The 19,140-nt window shown below is 49.0% G+C and overlaps 1 protein-coding gene across 1 annotated transcript; it reads left to right on the forward strand.

Moving 5' to 3' along the window:
* The first annotated feature begins 450 nt into the window (after positions 1 to 450).
* Positions 451 to 18,821, forward strand: LOC149431487 (uncharacterized). The gene is made up of 4 exons (XM_089665547.1): positions 451 to 593; positions 3,804 to 3,879; positions 4,526 to 4,595; positions 12,555 to 18,821. Exons 1-4 carry the CDS (start codon positions 512 to 514, stop codon positions 18,573 to 18,575), a joined length of 6,249 nt encoding a protein of 2,082 aa, XP_089521673.1. The 5' UTR covers positions 451 to 511; the 3' UTR covers positions 18,576 to 18,821.
* The last annotated feature ends 319 nt before the right edge of the window (positions 18,822 to 19,140 follow it).

Consider the following 19,140-nt stretch of genomic DNA (forward strand, 5'->3'; position numbering starts at 1 on the left):
TGGTCACATGATGGAGGCCTTGCCATCTCCTGGGATCTGTATTGTCAGCTCAGTCACTGTGCCCCTCCCCCTATGGACACATATATGCTGCCCCTCCCCCTATGGACACATATGTGGCCCCTCCCCCTATGGACACATATGTGCGGCCCCTCCCCCTATGGACACATATGTGCGGCCCCTCCCCCTATGGACACATATGTGCGGCCCCTCCCCTTATGGACACATGTGCAGCCCCTCCCCTTATGGACACATATGTGTGGCCCCTCCCTGTATGGACACATATGTGCGGCCCCTCCCCCTATGGACACATGTGTGCGGCCCCTCCCCCTATGGACACATATGTGCATGCATGACACGGACAGCAGGATGACCGCATTGTATTGTATAGTGTGGTCACCCTCGGCCTACTTATCTCCAGATCTATAATTGATATCATTGATCCGCAGAGTCTTCACTGACCACTGCTGGGATCTCCCGGGATTTCTGTGGATCGGGAAGTTGGTGGTCAGACATGAAGACTTCCTGGGCTCACACTGGGGCATGGCTGCTCCTTCTTCTGATGACCTTTCCTGGAGTGGACACCATAAATGAAGGTAAGATTCATATTGGAGACGTCTGAGAGTCACTTCCTGGGTTGGGTCATTAGTGATGTGGCCCCTCCTAGTATAGGACCATTGCTACATTTAGATCATACAGAAATAGTCTGGGGATTATAGCAGGCCTGTTCTTGTTCTGCTGGAGGATTGTTGAGGACCAGCAGGGTGTATGTCCAGGTCTTTTTGAGGACCAGCAGGGCGCGTGTCCAGGTCTTGTTGAGGACCAGCAGGGTGTGTGTCCAGGTCTTGTTGAGGACCAGCAGGGCGTGTGTCCAGGTCTTGTTGAGGACCAGCAGGGCGTGTGTCCAGGTCTTGTTGAGGACCAGCAGGGCGTGTGTCCAGGTCTTGTTGAGGACCAGCAGGGCGCGTGTCCAGGTCTTGTTGAGGACCAGCAGGGCGCGTGTCCAGGTCTTGTTGAGGACCAGCAGGGCGCGTGTCCTGGGCTTGTTGAGGATCAGCAGGGCGCGTGTCCAGGTCTTGTTGAGGACCAGCAGGGCGCGTGTCCAGGTCTTGTTGAGGACCAGCAGGGCGCGTGTCCAGGTCTTGTTGAGGACCAGCAGGGCGCGTGTCCAGGTCTTGTTGAGGACCAGCAGGGCGTGTGTCCAGGTCTTGTTGAGGACCAGCAGGGTGTATGTCCAGGTCTTGTTGAGGACCAGCAGGGTGTATGTCCAGGTCTTGTTGAGGACCAGAAGGGCGCGTGTCCAGGTCTTGTTGAGGACCAGCAGGGCGTGTGTCCAGGTCTTGTTGAGGACCAGCAGGGCGCGTGTCCAGGTCTTGTTGAGGACCAGCAGGGTGTGTGTCCAGGTCTTGTTGAGGACCAGCAGGGCGCGTGTCCAGGTCTTGTTGAGGACCAGCAGGGCGCGTGTCCTGGGCTTGTTGAGGATCAGCAGGGCGCGTGTCCAGGTCTTGTTGAGGACCAGCAGGGCGCGTGTCCAGGTCTTGTTGAGGACCAGCAGGGCGTGTGTCCAGGTCTTGTTGAGGACCAGCAGGGCGCGTGTCCAGGTCTTGTTGAGGACCAGCAGGGCGTGTGTCCAGGTCTTGTTGAGGACCAGCAGGTTGTATGTCCAGGTCTTGTTGAGGACCAGCAGGGTGTATGTCCAGGTCTTGTTGAGGACCAGCAGGGTGTATGTCCAGGTCTTGTTGAGGACCAGAAGGGCGCGTGTCCAGGTCTTGTTGAGGACCAGCAGGGCGTGTGTCCAGGTCTTGTTGAGGACCAGCAGGGCGCGTGTCCAGGTCTTGTTGAGGACCAGCAGGGTGTGTGTCCAGGTCTTGTTGAGGACCAGCAGGTTGTATGTCCAGGTCTTGTTGAGGACCAGCAGGGCGCGTGTCCAGGTCTTGTTGAGGACCAGCAGGGCGCGTGTCCAGGTCTTGTTGAGGACCAGCAGGGCGCGTGTCCAGGTCTTGTTGAGGACCAGCAGGGCGCGTGTCCAGGTCTTGTTGAGGACCAGCAGGGCGCGTGTCCAGGTCTTGTTGAGGACCAGCAGGGCGTGTGTCCAGGTCTTGTTGAGGACCAGCAGTGCGCGTGTCCAGGTCTTGTTGAGGACCAGCAGGGCGCGTGTCCAGGTCTTGTTGAGGACCAGCAGGGCGCGTGTCCAGGTCTTGTTGAGGACCAGCAGGGCGCGTGTCCAGGTCTTGTTGAGGACCAGGAGGGCGCGTGTCCAGGTCTTGTTGAGGACCAGCAGGGCGCGTGTCCAGGTCTTGTTGAGGACCAGCAGGGCGCGTGTCCAGGTCTTGTTGAGGACCAGCAGGGCGCGTGTCCAGGTCTTGTTGAGGACCAGCAGGGCGCGTGTCCAGGTCTTGTTGAGGACCAGCAGGGCGCGTGTCCAGGTCTTGTTGAGGACCAGCAGGGCGCGTGTCCAGGTCTTGTTGAGGACCAGCAGGGTGTGTGTCCAGGTCTTGTTGAGGACCAGCAGGGTGTATGTCCAGGTGCACACAGCCCTTATATTAAAAGCTTGGCAATAGCTCAGGGTAGTTGCTTCCCTTTGCTGACAGCCTTGGTGTGATGATAGCTCCAGCCGGGAGAGGTGACCTTCTCGGGAAATGAGTCCCTATGTTGGGGGACCTTTTTGCCCTCAACACTGGAAGAGTCAGGACAGCTACGTATGTCTAGCAAGACTGAGAAAGCTGAAGTGACTAGCGAGTCCACAGAGGGGGACGGAGGGAGTCTGAGCTACGGAGATGGTTGTGAGAACCCAGGGAGCTGGGAGACCCCGATCTGGAGGGCAGGAGTGGCCCATACAGTGAGGTGCTGTGATAGTAGGATGAGTGAGTCTGAAGATCCCGTCATCTGGAAGATCAATGATGATAGCGGTGGAGCTGCTGAAGCTGTTTTGGTGGTGTTTCTCCGGAACTTGTTCCCTTGGTTCTATCTAAGATGATAAATGTAATAAGTCATCACAACCTTCTGTCTATACAGGAATTCAGCCAATCCTCATCCTCAATATCAACAAAGGATGACAACTGGGCAACAAATAAAGATCTTGTTTATTTACACAGCAAAGAAAAGTAGTTACTAATGGAACCAATCAAAAGATAGGATACTACAAAAACAAATATTAGAGATGACTACAGGAAGGGAAGTTCTAGACAAGCCATGCTGATACATTACATCCTGATGTTCTGAGGTCTGGGCCCCAGAAGAAGGAAGAAAGGGACACAGAGGCAGACCTTCATACCCCCCCCTCCCTTCCAGGTAGTCCCACCCTTCAATAGGTTCCAGTATTCTGCCATTTCTGTTCAAGGGGGGGGGCTCTGTGATTTGTGAAAGACATTGGCCAACTGTAATTTAGCCAAAGTCCAGGAAGCATACCTCCTTGGAAGCCAGTTCCCCCAGGAAAGTCTATGACAATACTCCCTAGGAGATGTTAGAAATGACGGCTCCCTACTGTCATGAACCCCTACAGGACACCTTCACGGGGTGGGGATGGGGGGTGGAGGGGGGTTGAGGTGATGCAACAAATGGTAAATAAGTTCCAGGAATTGAGACCCCTATCAGAAGTTCACAAGAATATTAAAAATGATTGTAGGCCCAAGAAGGTGAACGTTATTATAGGCCCAAAGTAGCCATCACAAAGCGTAGCCAGGTGGGCGTGCATTTTCTGTTACCTGTTGTTGCTGTAAAGCTGATCAGCTGGTAGGATTACACACCCGCCTGACGTTTATTTGAACCATTTTGATCCTTTTCTCATCATTGTTCTTCTTTTACAGTACCCCAAACATTTGAGAACTTGGAGTATCTGAGATCCTTCATCTCTGGGCAAGGAAGGACAGCAGAAGACCAGCGGTAGGTGTCATGGCCTCTGGGATGTGTTCTTTCCATCTCTCCATTGACATGTTTGAGGTTGGCAGACTGGTGGAGGTCACTGCGTCTCACAGCAGAGCCTCCATGGAAGTCTATGGGAAGGCCATGTTTTGTAGTCTTTATAGCATGTGGAAGGGTAGAGCCTTGATCTGTGTCCCGGCTGGGGAGATTCACCCCATTATTTGCCCCGATGACTGTTCTCAACAAGACAGGAAGTGAGGGGGGGTCTGACGTTGTCCTGGGCAGCACCAGGGGGAGGCTTGGGCATGCTATGGCACCCTAACTACTTTCTTATGTCTAGTTCTTCTAGGGCTGGTGTTGAGGGGTGGGCATGTTGGGTAACTGCCCCCAATCTGAGGAGCACCCAGCCCTACAAGTAGTCTAGAATTCCCCCCTCCTTCCCTAAAACTACAGAGCAATGCCCCTCACACCCGGCTGTATAGAAGGGACAGGCACAGGCGGGGGCAGCACACAGCCTTCTGGAGGTCTCCTGATAGAAGTGCAAAGAGGAGCCACGTGTACCGGGACACCACTATGGACAAGGACCTGAGTCAGACTACCGCCCTTTGCCCCCCCCCCCCATCGATCTTGAAGTTGAAAATCTTTATTTGTTGCTATTTCTTTGCAGTTTTGGAAATGAGAATTTACGGCAGTGGACGGCGGCATCCAATCAGGATGATCGGACCACAATGGAGCAGGTTGGTCGCCATCTTATCTCATACTTTAGAGGATGTCCCGGGTCCCGAGGATCATGGCTGGAAGCCTTGACAGGGACATGGATGTTTGGCATGTAGGCGATGTATGCGGTGAGGTTCCCACCAGTGTGGCCGTGCGTTCCTGTGAATGGGTTGCTGTGCCTGCATTTAATGCAAATAAAGATTCCTGCCCCGGTCCACGTTTTGTTTGAGCATGCGGGTTCTTTGTGGTTCCTGCCCCGGTCCACCTTTTGTTTGAGCATGCGGGTTCTTTGTGGTTCCTGCACCGGTCCACCTTTTGTTTGAGCATGCGGGTTCTTTGTGGTTCCTGCCCCGGTCCACCTTTTGTTTGAGCATGCGGGTTCTTTGTGGTTCCTGCCCCGGTGATCATGCTGTGGGCTGACATGCGGGGAGGGGGGCAATCAGAATGAACGGTAGCCCCGCGTGTCCTCCAAGAGCAGCACGATTCAGCTGCAGGTGGTTGCGGGACCAGGAGATATTCCTCCTCCCACAACCAGCCCACTGCCTGCGGTCCCGTGTGAACCACGCCTCAGAGGAGCTGGACTCTGGAAGCTTTCCCCAAACATGTAGACAAAGGGGGACGTTTCGGCACAATTTATATTTTTTTATATTCCAGATAACATAACAAGCCTGATAGGATAACTAAACACGAGAACATAAACATGTCATCTTACAGTCTTTATATGTGGTGGCTGCATTAGTCTTCATTTTTCACAAACCAATAACATACTGGCTCCTGTCTCCAGCAGGCTCCCATAACACAACTCCATTGCCAGTATGAGAACCAATAGAAAGTCACCCTGCAGCTGTGCGGGGTATGGGATTGGGGTGGAAGGAGGGTAGGGAGTGTCCCGTGGTAAGTAAATAGCATGAGATAAGAGGAGTCCCTTCCTGTGAATGGAAGTGTGGGGTCTCCGTATGCCCCTGGAAAGGATGGCGGTACAATGGCGCTCTTCTCTTGTAGCTGGAGATAAGGCAGTGGTGGGGTTGTTGGGATCTCAGCTCTGAATGGGGGTGGATTCTAATTGCTGTGGTGGTCCTCATTCATTCGTGGGGTTGGATGGGACACAATGTGTGGAGAGTGGTGGGAACACCATCTCCTCTGTCTTTGTGGTCTTGGTTGGTGTATTTCCTGCGCTCTCCGTTCGTTGGGTAGATCCATCCAGTTTGGTATCATTTCCTCGCAGCCCATACAGTGATGGCGGGTCGGCAGTCGTGTCGGAGTCTGGAGAATAAAGCATTGTTCTCCTTTTGGATATTTGAGGGGGAAGGGAGGTCCCTTTGTATGCCGTTCCCATTGTTTGGAGGCATCTAATGGAGGTTTTACAGATGTGGTGGGAATGACATTTGGCAGCACCAGGCTGGTAGGATCTGGATTGTAGCTCCATCGATGATGACAGTGCCTCTTTGCCATGCTCCACGAATAATGTCCTCCTTGATTGTAAAAATGTGGACGTGGCCTATTACGTCACTCGGCTCGGCGTGGGAGGGATTCTGCGAAGCTGGTACCCTGTGTACCCAAACAAGTTCTTGGGGGTCAGTATGAATGTTACCCAGAATATCAATAAAGTGGTATTAAACCCAAAACCAGAAATGTCATATATTGCACCTTAGCAATCATTAGATGTGGTGGCTGCATTAGTTTTCTTTTTGAATTGTTAAGCTGCAATGTAATAACCTGGATGATTTGTAGTCTTTTTGATCATTTGGGTTTTCTCCTAAGCCTGGTGTAGCTGTAGTTACTCCATTCTGTCACTGGGTGGCACTGTTGCCTTTACATTAGTAGGATGAACTGCAGTACAGCTGGGTTGTGAATATGCATACTTTTCTCAGCCAATCAGGAGATTCCTTTGGCTGCTGAGCATGCTGGGAGAAAGTATAAATATTTGGGGAGGTCAGGTGATCGCAGTTTTCCCACCGGCTTCCCAAAGGTGCCAATCCTTAATGGGGAGCGGGGGGCCAATCTTTAAAGTAGAACGTCCCCTTTTGGGTGGAACTCCGCTTTAAGGACTCTTTTCCTGTACTGCCTGCTGGTCTGCTGTTTGTTAGGGTGTCCTGTGCCCCGCCCCTCTCCCTGAACCTCCTACTGTTCTGAGCAACAAAACTCATAGATTTTCATTCTAAAAGTGATCGGCGCCCATTTTTCTACACTGTCCGTCACCAGCATGCCAAGAAACCTGCACCCTGAGGTGAAATGTCAGCCCTCCATGTCTTTGGGGGTAACCCCCATGCTTCCTGAGGTCGGGGGGCGCTACATCAGCATCCCCTAGGAAAAACGGGAGGGGACCCCTGCAAGGGGAGCGATGTCTCACAACCAGACTTTAACAATAACTGTTTGACTTCAGGGCCCTGTAAAGGCATAACCCATGGCTCATACATCCTATAGCAGTGGTTGTCCACTTACCAGGTATAACGGGCCTCAACTGTGGCCCCTGACAGCACCACAGGGCCACCCATAATATTCAGTATAGGACAGAAGACAATCAGAGACTGGAGACACATTCCAGGAGATACAGAGACTGGAGACACATCACAGGAGAGAGAGAGACTGGAGACACATCCTAGGAGATACAGAGACTAGAGACACATCCTAGGAGATACAGAGACTGGAGACACATCCTAGGAGATACAGAGACTAGAGACACATCCCAGGAGATAGAGAGAGACTGGAGACACATCCCAGGAGATACAGAGACTAGAGACACATCCCAGGAGATAGAGAGAGACTGGAGACACATCCCAGGAGAGAGAGAGAGACTGGAGACACATCCTAGGAGATACAGAGACTAGAGACACATCCCAAGAGATAGAGATAGACTAGAGACACATCCCAGGAGAGAGAGAGAGACTGGAGACACGTCCCATGAGGTAGAGAGACTGGAGACACATTCCAGGAGAGAGAGAGAAACTGGAGACACATTCCAGGAGAAAGAGAAACTGGAGACACATCCCAGGAGAGAGAGAAACTGGAGACACATCCCAGGAGATAGAGAGAGACTGGAGACACATCCCAGAAGATAGAGAAACTGGAGACACATCCCAGGAGATATAGAGACTGGAGACACATCCCAGGAGAGAGAGACTGGAGACACATCCCAGGAGATAGAGAGACTGGAGACACATCCCAGGAGAGAGACTGGAGACACATCCCAGGAGAGAGACTGGAGACACATCCCATGAGGTAGAGAGAAACTGGAGACATATCCCAGGAGATAGAGAGACTGGAGACACATCCCAGGAGAGAGAGAGAGACTGGAGACACATCCCAGAAGATAGAGAGACTGGAGACACATCCCAGGAGGTAGAGAGAGACTGGAGACACATCCCAGGAGAGAGAGAGAGAGACTGGAGACACATCCTAGGAGATAGAGAGACTGGAGACACATCCCAGGAGATAGAGAGACTGGAGACACATCCCAGGAGAGAGACTGGAGACACATCCCAGGAGAGAGACTGGAGACACATCCCAGGAGGTAGAGAGAAACTGGAGACATATCCCAGGAGATAGAGAGACTGGAGACACATCCCAGGAGAGAGAGAGAGAGACTGGAGACAAATCCCAGGAGATAGAGAGAGACTGGAGACACATCCCAGGAGATAGAGAGAGAGACTGGAGACACATCCCAGGAGATAGAGAGAGACTGGAGACACATCCCAGGAGATAGAGAGACTGGAGACACATCCCAGGAGATAGAGAGAGACTGGAGACACATCTCAGGAGTTAGAGAGAGAGACTGGAGACACATCCCAGGAGATAAAGAAAATGGAGACACATCCCAGGAGATATAGAGACTGGAGACACGTCCCAGGAGATAGAGAGAGAGACTGGAGACACATCCCAGGAGATAGAGAGAGAGACTGGAGACACATCCCAGGAGATAGAGAGACTGGAGACACATCCCAGGAGATAGACTGGAGACACATCCCAGCAGATAGAGAGACTGGAGACACATCCCAGAAGATAGAGAGAGAGAGACTGGAGACACATCCCAGGAGATAGAGAGAGAGAGACTGGAGACACATCCCAGGAGATAGAGAGACTGGGGACATCCCAGGAGATAGTGAGACTGGAGACATCCCAGGAGATAGTGAGACTGGAGACATCCCAGGAGATAGTGAGACTGGAGACATCCCAGGAGATAGTGAGACTGGAGACACATCCCAGGAGATAGAGAGACTGGAGACACATCTCAGGAGATAGAGAGAGACTGGAGACACATCTCAGGAGATAGAGAGAGACTGGAGACACATCTCAGGAGATAGAGAGAGACTGGAGACACATCCCAGGAGATAGAGAGAGACTGAAGACACATCCCATGAGGTAGAGACTGGAGACACATCCCATGAGGTAGAGACTGGAGACACATCCCATGAGGTAGAGACTGGAGGCACATCCCATGAGGTAGAGACTGGAGGCACATCCCATGAGGTAGAGACTGGAGGCACATCCCATGAGGTAGAGACTGGAGACACATCCCATGAGGTAGAGACTGGAGACACATCCCAGGAGGTAGAGACTGGAGACACATTCCAGAAGGTAGAGACTGGAGACACATCCCAGGAGGTAGAGACTGGAGACACATCCCAGGAGGTAGAGACTGGAGACACATCTCAGGAGGTAGAGACTGGAGCCATGATACATAGAGCTGCCGGATTACTGTCACTATAGGCTCGCTGTAAAGGAATGCTTCCATTACTGTCTGCTGAGGTCTGCAAAGGGCCGCATGTGGCCCCTGGGCCGCAGGTTGGACACTGGGGTCCTATAGTATGCTGTCAGTCTGACAACTAGAAGTTCTGATGACGCCGACAGGCTGGAGCTCGCTCAGATTCCTTCTTCTTGAGATGTAAGCAATCCAGGCTGTACTGTCATTGGCGGTGCCTATGGGGAGCGATGGGGAGCAGCAAACTGCAATGTGTATTTTACAGACAAAAGCTGCTAATAGGAGAGAAGAAGTGCAGACATGGGGATTTACATGATGGTGTCACCTCCGAGCGGCCATCTTGGTCCAGGGAGTAGATGGTGACATAAATCGACGTCTGAACAAGGATGGCTTCATCCTTCTGGAGAGGAGATCAGATGAAGGTATTGTCAGGGGAGGACTAGGACACATGTTTGCCATTATTGAGAAAACATATATCTGATACTAGGTCCTGTTTACCTGGTTCATAGAGTCCATGACGAAGGATTCCCAGAGCACTGGGATAGCTAACGAGCCTAGCAGACTCAGCTTCCTATGTAGCTCCTTTTAGAAGACTATATCATATGAAACAGACCTTGTCGGCACAGAAGGCAACGTCCTGCAAGAGAAGATGTACTCACCGGCCTTCATTATTATTATTATACAGTATTTATAAAGCCCCCATAGTTGGCTCAGCGCTGTACATTACAGAGGGGGACAGAACATGTGACAGAACAATACCAATACAATGTGATACACGAGGGGATCGAGGGCCCTGATCCTTGGAGCTTACAATCTAGGAGGGAGGGGGCGGTAGTACAGGAGGAGATAGCTGTGGGGGATGGGGTGGTAGGAAGAGTGGAGGAGGTCGGCAGGTTAGCAGGGGGTGGGGTAGGCTTCCCTGAAGAGATGGGTTTTCAGGGTGCGCCTAAAGGAGAGGAGAGTAGGTGATAATCTGATGGGTTGGGGCAGGAAGTTCCAGAGGATGGGTGACACCCTGGAGAAGTCCTGGAGGCGGGCATGAGAGGAGGAGACCAGGGAACTAGAGAGAAGGAGGTCTTGTGAGGAGCGGAGTGTGCGTGTTGGGTGGTACTTGGATATTAGGTCAGTGATGTAGTTCGGGGCAGTATGGTGGACGGCTTTGTACGTCAGTGTTAGGATTTTGAATTTGATCCGTTGTGCAATCGGAAGCCAGTGGAGGGATTGGCAGAGGGGGGTGGAGGACACTGAATGGAGGCCAGTGGAGGGATTGGCAGAGAAGGGTGGAGGACACTGAGTGGAGGCCAGTGGAGGGATTGGCAGAGAGGGGTGGAGGACACTGAATGGAGGTCAGTGGAGGGATTGGCAGAGAGGGGTGGAGGACACTGAATGGAGGCCAGTGGAGGGATTGGCAGAGAGGGGTGGAGGACACTGAGTGGAGGCCAGTGGAGGGATTGGCAAAGGGGGGTGGAGGACACTGAGTGGAGGCCAGTGGAGGGATTGGCAGAGAGGGGTGGAGGACACAGCATGGAGGTCGGTGGAGGGATTGGCAGAGAGGGGTGGAGGACACTGAATGGAGCCAGTGGAGGGATTGGCAGAGAGGGATGGAGGACACTGAGTGGAAGCCAGTGGAGGGATTGGCAGAGAGGGGTGGAGGACACTGATTGGAGGCCAGTGGAGGGATTGGCAGAGAGGGGTGGAGGACACTGAGTGGAGGCCAGTGGAGGGATTGGCAGAGGAGGGTGGAGGACACTGAATGGAGGCCAGTGGAGGGATTGGCAGAGGGGGGTGGAGGACACTGAGTGGGGGTCAGTGGAGGGATTGGCAGAGGGGGGTGGTGGAGATGGAGCGGTTGGAAAGGTGAATGAGTCTGGCAGCCGTATTCAGGATGGAGTGAAGCGGGAATAGCCAGCGGTGAGGCAGGCCAGTGAGGAGGGAGTTGCAGTAGTCGAGTCGTGATATGATGAGGGAGTGGATGAGCTGTTTAGTGGTTTCTGGGGTTAGGAACGTGCGGATTTTGGCGATGTTGCAGAGGTGGAGTCTGCATGTTGCGGAGGTGGAGTCTGCATGTTGCAGAGGTGGAGTCTGCATGTTGCGGAGGTAGAGTCTGCATGTTGCGGAGGTGGAGTCTGCATGTTGCGGAGGTGGAGTCTGCATGTTGCGGAGGCGGAGTCTGCACAAGTTAGTTAAAGATTGGACTTGTGGCTGGAAGGATAGGTTGGAGTCCAGAATGACACCAAGTACTCTGGCCTGCAGGGCGGGTTTGATGGTGGCGTTGTTGGATGTGATGAAGAAGTCAATGGGGGGGGTGTCCGGGCTGGGGGGAAGACAAGGAGCTCGGTTTTGGAGAGGTTCAGTTTAAGGAAGTGGAGCGACATCCAGTCTGATATGTCGCTCAGTAGGTGTGTGATTTGGGCGGAGACCGAGGGGGTGAGGTGGGGGGTGGAGACCGAGGGGGTGAGGTGGGGGGTGGAGACCGAGGGGGTGAGGTGGGGGGTTGAGAGATAGATTTGTGTGTCGTCGGCATAGAGGTGGTAGTTGAAGCCGTGAGAGTGTATGAGTTGGCCAAGGGAGGAGGTGTAGATGGAGAAGAGAAGGGGCCCGAGGACAGAGCCTTGAGGGACCCCAACAGAGAGGGGGAGTGAGGGGGAGGTGGTAGCATTATAGGTAACGCTGAAAGAGCGTTGTGACAGGTAGGACGAGATCCAGGAGAGAGCAGAATCTGTGAGGCCGAGGGAGTGTAGTTTTTTGAGGAGGAGGGGGTGGTGGACTGTGTGGAAGGCCACGGAGAGGTCAAGGAGTAGGAGCACTAAGTAGTGGCCATTGGCTTTGGCGGTTAGCAGGTCGTTGGAGAGTTTGAGTAAGGCAGTTTCGGTGGAGTGTAGGGGGCAGAGGCCAGACTGGAGGAAATCGAGGAGGTTGTTGTCAGTGAGGTGAGAGCATAGGCGATTGTAGACGAGGCGCTCGAGGAGTTTAGATGTAAATGGGAGCAGGGAGATGGGTCTGAGGTTGTTCGGGTCATTGGGGTCCAAGGAGGGCTTTTTAAGTATGGGGGTGATGTGTGCATGTTTCAGAGGGGAGGGGAAAGTGTCGGAGGAGAGGGAGAGATTACAGATGTGGGTGGGTTATAAATACTGTGTAATAATAATAATAATTTAGTGACTTGACATAAGTCCCCAATACAAAGGACGTCACCATTTTATCATTTTTATCATATGATAGACCCCGTTAATGGGCATTGTGCAGTCTTTTAGAAGTCTCATCTCATGTGTGTTCTTCACAGGTAGCTGCCAGCTCCTCGAACAGAAATGATGACCTCGATTTTACAGAAATCCCCCAGCTTGATGATTTCGACCGTGAAATTATTATCCAACTTGAGAAAGAAGACACCGTCCAAAATGCTGCCGATTCCTTGTACAATAAGTTAACACACGGAAACCGTCCAAAAACTCTTCTAGAATGGGATGAGCAATCTGGAGGGTTCAAAGTAGTGAAACCCAAAGGAACCAACACTATTGAGATAACTGAGAACACTAAATTTACTGTGGTGGGACATGGAAGAGAAAGTGGAGGACAGCTGTCTGTGGGTTGGAAAATGGCCAAACAGCTGGCAGAAGTCCTCATTAAACTTCAGGGACCAGCATCTCCTCTACACTGGTCCTCAAAACAAGGCAGCATTGCGGAAATAAGTGTTGTTTCCTGTATGGTGGGAGCTGGGGATAAAGGGGAAGGCTTTGTAAAAGAAATCTTGATAGGGCTGAAAGACAAACAAATCCTTGTTGGTTCGGTTTCAGTTCGTACAGTTGAGGTCATTGTAGGAAAGGATGGAAGAAAAGTGACCATTGACCCAGATGATCCAGAGTTGGAGAGCAGATACAACCCAGCACACAAGCGCAAATTCTACCTCGACAAAGACAACAATCTGAGAGAAGTGTGCGATACAACAGGAAGAAGCCCGGAGTGGCAGAAGAACGTGAACCTTGATGTGGAGTATGACCCGCTTGCTCCAAGAAAATTTCCAAATGATCCTCTGTATTATACCGAGGAAAATAGGATATATCATATTCCAGATGAGAACATCGACCAGTTTATCAAAGACACCATAACAGAACGTTTTACAAACACTGATACTCAATCTCTGAATACAGAACTTCTAACAGTGCATACGGCGTCTGCGATTGAAGAAAATTTTAGGGTTCAAACCATAAACAGCCTGGATGATTTGTTAAAAAATATAAAGGATCTCGTAGAAACGTCAACTTCCAGAAGAAGAGAACTGCTACTACAAAATCGAGATGAGTTACTGATGTATGGCATAGAAGTGGACAACAATATTATTCTCAAAGACAAATGGCGTGAACTAACAAAAGAACAAAACGAAAACAAGAATGTTAAGAAAATTTTTAACAGAATAGAAAGAGAAATGATTGGGCAGAAAAAGTATTTCCGTTTTAAAAGTTACATCTATAGTATAAATTTAAATGACTTTTATGTGAACCTGTATGGGACAACAAACCAAAATGACTTAGCAGAAGTCATAGAACATATTAATGATGGTCATGTCACCTATGAAGATATGAAAAAAATGTTACACACAGAAAGTTTTGTGAACATGGCGAAACAATATATCAGTGGCCAAGAGAGTGAAATTGGGAGGACTAACCTCTATGATGGAATGGCTGTTCTGGCCACCCATGTATCCGAGGCGGTCAGAAACCCGGATATGTTTATCACTAATCGCCAACTCTGGGATCTTCACCCAACATGGGACCAGTTTGTTAAGCACAACCCGATGCTAACAGGGAGGACTTGGTCAGGAAACCACGCTGCTATAGGACTAGACTATGAGACATTGGGGGAATATAAACGTGGGAAGAAAACAGTGAACATGGAAAAGCAAGTTAGAGAGCAAACTCTGTCTGTGATGAAAGAATGGACAACTACGAAAAATAAAAAATACTCTAACAGCAATCCCGATAATAACAGACGACCAATAGAAATGACATTAGCTGATGTGAAAACAAAAATGTGGGGTGAGATTCAAGAATTAGACAACATAAACGTTGAGAGACAACCACGGCAACAGCCTTTATCAGAAGATACAAGAAAGGATCTTCTAACCATCGAAAAGCAAGGCAGAGAAGATTCTCTTGAGACAGAGTTCCGCTTGAAGATGATGGAAGACGGGAAACTATTCGTGGATAAACTAACCAACAAAATTCGAGAACAGACACCAGAGGACCTGTCCAGATACCAGAAAATTAAGTCGGTTGAGAGATATGAAGATGGTGTGAAGATAGTTTTGCAGAATAAAGAAAACCCTTCAGAAACAAAGGAGATTTTATTACCTGGCATGGAGGACACTTTCAAATCAGAAGATGTACTCAATTCATATTTTGGGGAAAGCCATTCGGTTTCCAGTAAAATCAACCACGGCTTGGGAATCTATGGGACTTTGATGGGTTTTCAAGCCGTAAACCAGATGTTTGCTGAGGGACGGAAATGGGAAGGAGGTGTCATGTTAGCGCAGGGTGTGCATGGAGTAACCGAACTGGTCGGTCTTAATGCAGCAGTCAATGATTTTGTTGGCAACGTTGCTCAAAAATCAATAGCCAAGATCTCTACAAGTCTAGAGGAATCTGCAGCCGCAGAGTTCACAAGTGGTATGTCTAAACTTAGTAGTGCTGCTAGGGAAGTCCCCGTCCTCTCAGCAGCTTTTACTGTCTTTAATATATATGAGGATCTGAAGGAAGACAGTCCAATAGGAATAGTGGATGCCATGCTTGATGAAACTATATTTATCTCAACCTTGGCTGGTCCGGAAATGCTTCCAGTAACCGTAGCTTTAACTATAATACGTCTCGCTATTGATCCGCTCTACAATGAGATTAGGCACGAGCTTAATGCTTTACCTCCAGATGCCAGTGGATGGGACAAATTTGTGGCTGTTATCAAAGGGGTTGGTCTAGCCATAAGAGACGTAGCCAACGGTTTTCTGGACGTACTGAAACAAGTAAATGTATTTGGATGGATTGCTAACGTTCACAGCTTAGAAGAGGAGAATAGGAAGAGCATGGACACTGTGCACAAGCTGCAAAATGCTGAAAACTACTTCAAGATCTTTGATGAAAAGGATGGGGGTGTATGCCACAAAAGGATAGACTTTACCCAAGGGGAAGAGTCAGCCTATGGTGGAAACCTAAGAGTTGAGCTAACCGACCACAATTCAGTGATTGTCACCCTGACGGATCCTGTTACTTCAAAAAGAACTGAAAAGGAGATCCCGTTTGAGAATGATTGTGAAACTGATGATCTAGTTTTGGGAATCGGGGAAGCTGTAAAAATTGAAATGCAACAGAAAACTGCAACCGCTTTTTGGCTCATTCCTCTAAAAAAAGAGGAGGTCATTTCCTCTATGACTCTAGATGACAAATCATTATATGGCACCTACATAGGCAATGCCAAACCCAACCGCTTCTTTGCTGTGCAACAAAATGTCATTGAAGGCCTTTCTTACACTCTTGATAAATATCACTATGAGCTTTATGGGAGAGATGGCAATGATATATTCTTTTTAGGGCCACAGATGAGCTTTGTCCATGGTGGGAATGGTCAAGACGTTTACTACATTCCCCTTGATGGAGGAAAAACTGAGATTTGTAATCAAGCAACCGACAAAATTATGGACTTTTTAGTTTTCAACATTACATTTCAGCTAATAAGTGCCAGAAAAATAGACAACGATCTCAAGCTTTTCTACAACAATCTTCATGAAGTATGGATTAAAAAATGGTTTCTTGGAGAAGAATACCAACATATGAGCTTTAAAAGTTCAGATGGGATTTTATTTGATGTTGGACAAGTCCAGCTGAGTGGAAACGTTGATTTACAGGCCGTGACTTTGGATTTTTCAAGTCAAGATTCTTCCAGGAACATTGACCTGCAAAGCTCAGATTGGAAGACAGTAGTTACTGTCATCGGGACAGACTTTGGTGAAGTCATAAATGGGAACCAGCTGAATAACGTGATTCAGGGGCGAGGTGGTGTAAATACTATTGCTGGTCGAGAAGGAAAAGACATGTACATTATACAAGAAAAGGGGAGCTGTGAGACCATTAATAATTATGCCAATGATGACCAGATGGACATAGTGGAGCTGCCTATAGAGCTTGCCAGTCTAAAAGTGACTTTAGTGCCCCCATATTCTCTGAAGATATGGGACTCCAATGGGAAGGGCTGTGTCATCATCAAGGATTGGAAGAGAGGATGGCAATGGCAGCACATCATCTTCAAAACCAAAGATTTTGTAGTGTTTCAGGTTTCCAATACAACGGCAGAGCCAGAAATCATCCTACTGATGATAGACTATAGTGACTCCAAAGAAGGAGTAAATATGAACCTAAATTCCTTTCCAGGAAATGAGCATATAATGACTGTGATTGGCTCCTTATACTTTGATTTCATTCAAGGAAACAGTAGAGCAAACTTCATTCAGAAAGGACAAGGTGGAGGCCATTTAATTGGAGGAGAGGGCAGTGATACGTATATCATTGGGTGTGGCCCAGATCCCATCTACATTGATAATTATGCAGAGGATGGGCAGATGGATGTTCTTTATATTAAGGAGAAATACAGCAAACTGAGATTCCAAACCCCCCAACATTATGTACAAAGGTGTACCTTAAGAATTGCATCTTCTAGTCTTGAGATTAGTAGTGAAAATTGTAAAATTCTGTTAGAGAATTGGTTCGTATCAGAACGATCCAGACATTTACAGATGCGGACAGAGGATGGAGTAGTCTTCAGCATTCCCAGTGGAACCCAACCCGTTATATATGCCGTAGATAACTCCAGAGATACATTACCTATGGACGTTCTAGTCACCAGTTCTGGCATATATGAAGGGGCGACCAAGATAATTGGGCCTCCTAGATACATTGCTATATCTGGGAATGATAAAGACAACTACATTGACCCAGAGACAAATGGAGCATCAATGAGTGGAGACAATGGCAGAGACACCTACCAACTAAGACAAAATTACAAAGGCATTTATGAGATCAACAATTACGCAACTGACCAGAGAGTGGATTATCTTGTTCTTGACGTCAACTTTAAAGACATCCAGTATGTAATACAAGCCACTACTGTTCCAGCCATTAAGCACATGGTGATAACTGCCCCGTCAGTTGCCAAATGGGAATGTCACCTTCTTCACTTTGGCATAAGTGAAGATTACAGACATTTGATAGTGCAGACCAATGATGTGTGGTTCACCTTTTCAGAGGAGAAATTTGAGATTCAGCCTTTATTTACAGACTACAGGCTTCTCAATGAAGAGTTGCATGTCAATCTCTCAGCAGGAATTCTTCATTCCTTGACAACGGTGTACGGATCTCTCCAGGAAAGAAACTTCATTGATGGCAATGCTTTGAATAACACAATTCTAGGGGGTAAAAATACAGATGTACTCTATGGTGAAGATGGGAGTGATGTCCTTCAAGGGTCGGGGGGGAAAGACTACCTTTCAGGTGGACCTGGAGATGACCAGATCCATGGTGGTGAAGGAGATGACCTCATCCTGGGTGAAGCAGGGAATGACCTTTTCTATCCAGGTCCAGGAGCTGATACAGTGTATGGAGGAACGGGATCAGATACCTTATTGTTCTTAGGGAACATCAGCAGTGAATCCGGTGTGTTTGTCAGTTTGCATCTTGGGTTGGGCTCAGGTGCAGACGCTGAAGGAGACCTCTACTTTGGCATGGAGAATATACTGGGCTCCAGCTATAATGACATTCTTATAGGAGACAATGACAACAATTACCTCTATGGCGCAGGAGGCAACGATCTTCTCCAACCAATGCGAGGATATGACGTTCTTCACGGAGGAGAAGGAAAAGATGTGTATAACCTCATAGGTGCCACCGGCACAAAAATGATAAATAACTTTGCCATGGATGGAAAAGACGACCTGATCTACATTGATAATTCTGACACTTTAGAAATCAGGCAGTTGAAATCCAATGATGACCACGAGTTATCCTTTTATTATGGCACAGAACCTGAGGCCAGGCTTAGAGTCGTATTCAAAAACTGGTACGTCTCAGAAAAAAACAGACATCTTCGTTTGTACAAGCACGGAGGTGGGGAAGTCGTTCTTCCCTGGGCATCTGGGTGGCCGTCACAACATAACTATCACTGGGCTGTATCTGGAGAGGAGCAGAGTTGTCACCCTGAGGCAGGAACTGTTCAAAATGAAGAACGAGTTTCTGGTGTCTGCTACCATCCCTATAATCCTTATTAATTCATACCAAAAAACTTCTGTTGGGACTTTGAAGGCAACAAAATAGTATAAAATCTCTTCGGTTTATTATGAAGATATATAAAACTGACTAGAGGGAACAATAAAACCATGGTGGGTACTACAGGACAAACTCCCAGTCCATATAGACATTCATATCCGTGGTCACCCCATTCCAGACCAGGTCAGACGTATGTCATGTCACCACTGTCTTTGTAATAATAAAAGTCCAATCACTGGGTAACACAACGCGTTTCAAATCTTTTTTATATTCTTCCTCAGGGGTCAGGGAGTACCACAAATATTATACATGTATGACTGTTACAGCCATGAGGTACATGGATACCAGGTGTCCTCTCCTTACATCACAAGGGAAAGTGTTTCTCCAACCGGCCACATCTTCAACACACAAAGACCCAACATCTCAATGGCACAGACCAGGCCTCACAGAGGGCACTAAGGGAATGTATTGTATGATCGACATCCATGGAGACATTATACCAGAGACATCCATGGAGACATTATACCAGAGACATCCATGGAGACATTATAGGAGACATCCATGGAG

This window comes from Staurois parvus, unplaced genomic scaffold (genome assembly GCF_062004578.1).
Source record: "Staurois parvus isolate SC_StPar_1 unplaced genomic scaffold, SC_StPar_1.0 ptg002236l, whole genome shotgun sequence".
Taxonomy (NCBI): domain Eukaryota; kingdom Metazoa; phylum Chordata; class Amphibia; order Anura; family Ranidae; genus Staurois; species Staurois parvus.

Coding starts and splice junctions, on each gene's coding strand:
- LOC149431487 (XM_089665547.1), top strand. CDS start 512: ATGAAGACTTCCTGGGCTCACACTGGGGCATGGCTGCTCCTTCTTCTG. Junction 594..3,803: donor AGTGGACACCATAAATGAAG/GTAAGATTCATA, acceptor CTTCTTTTACAG/TACCCCAAACATTTGAGAAC. Junction 4,596..12,554: donor ATCGGACCACAATGGAGCAG/GTTGGTCGCCAT, acceptor TGTTCTTCACAG/GTAGCTGCCAGCTCCTCGAA.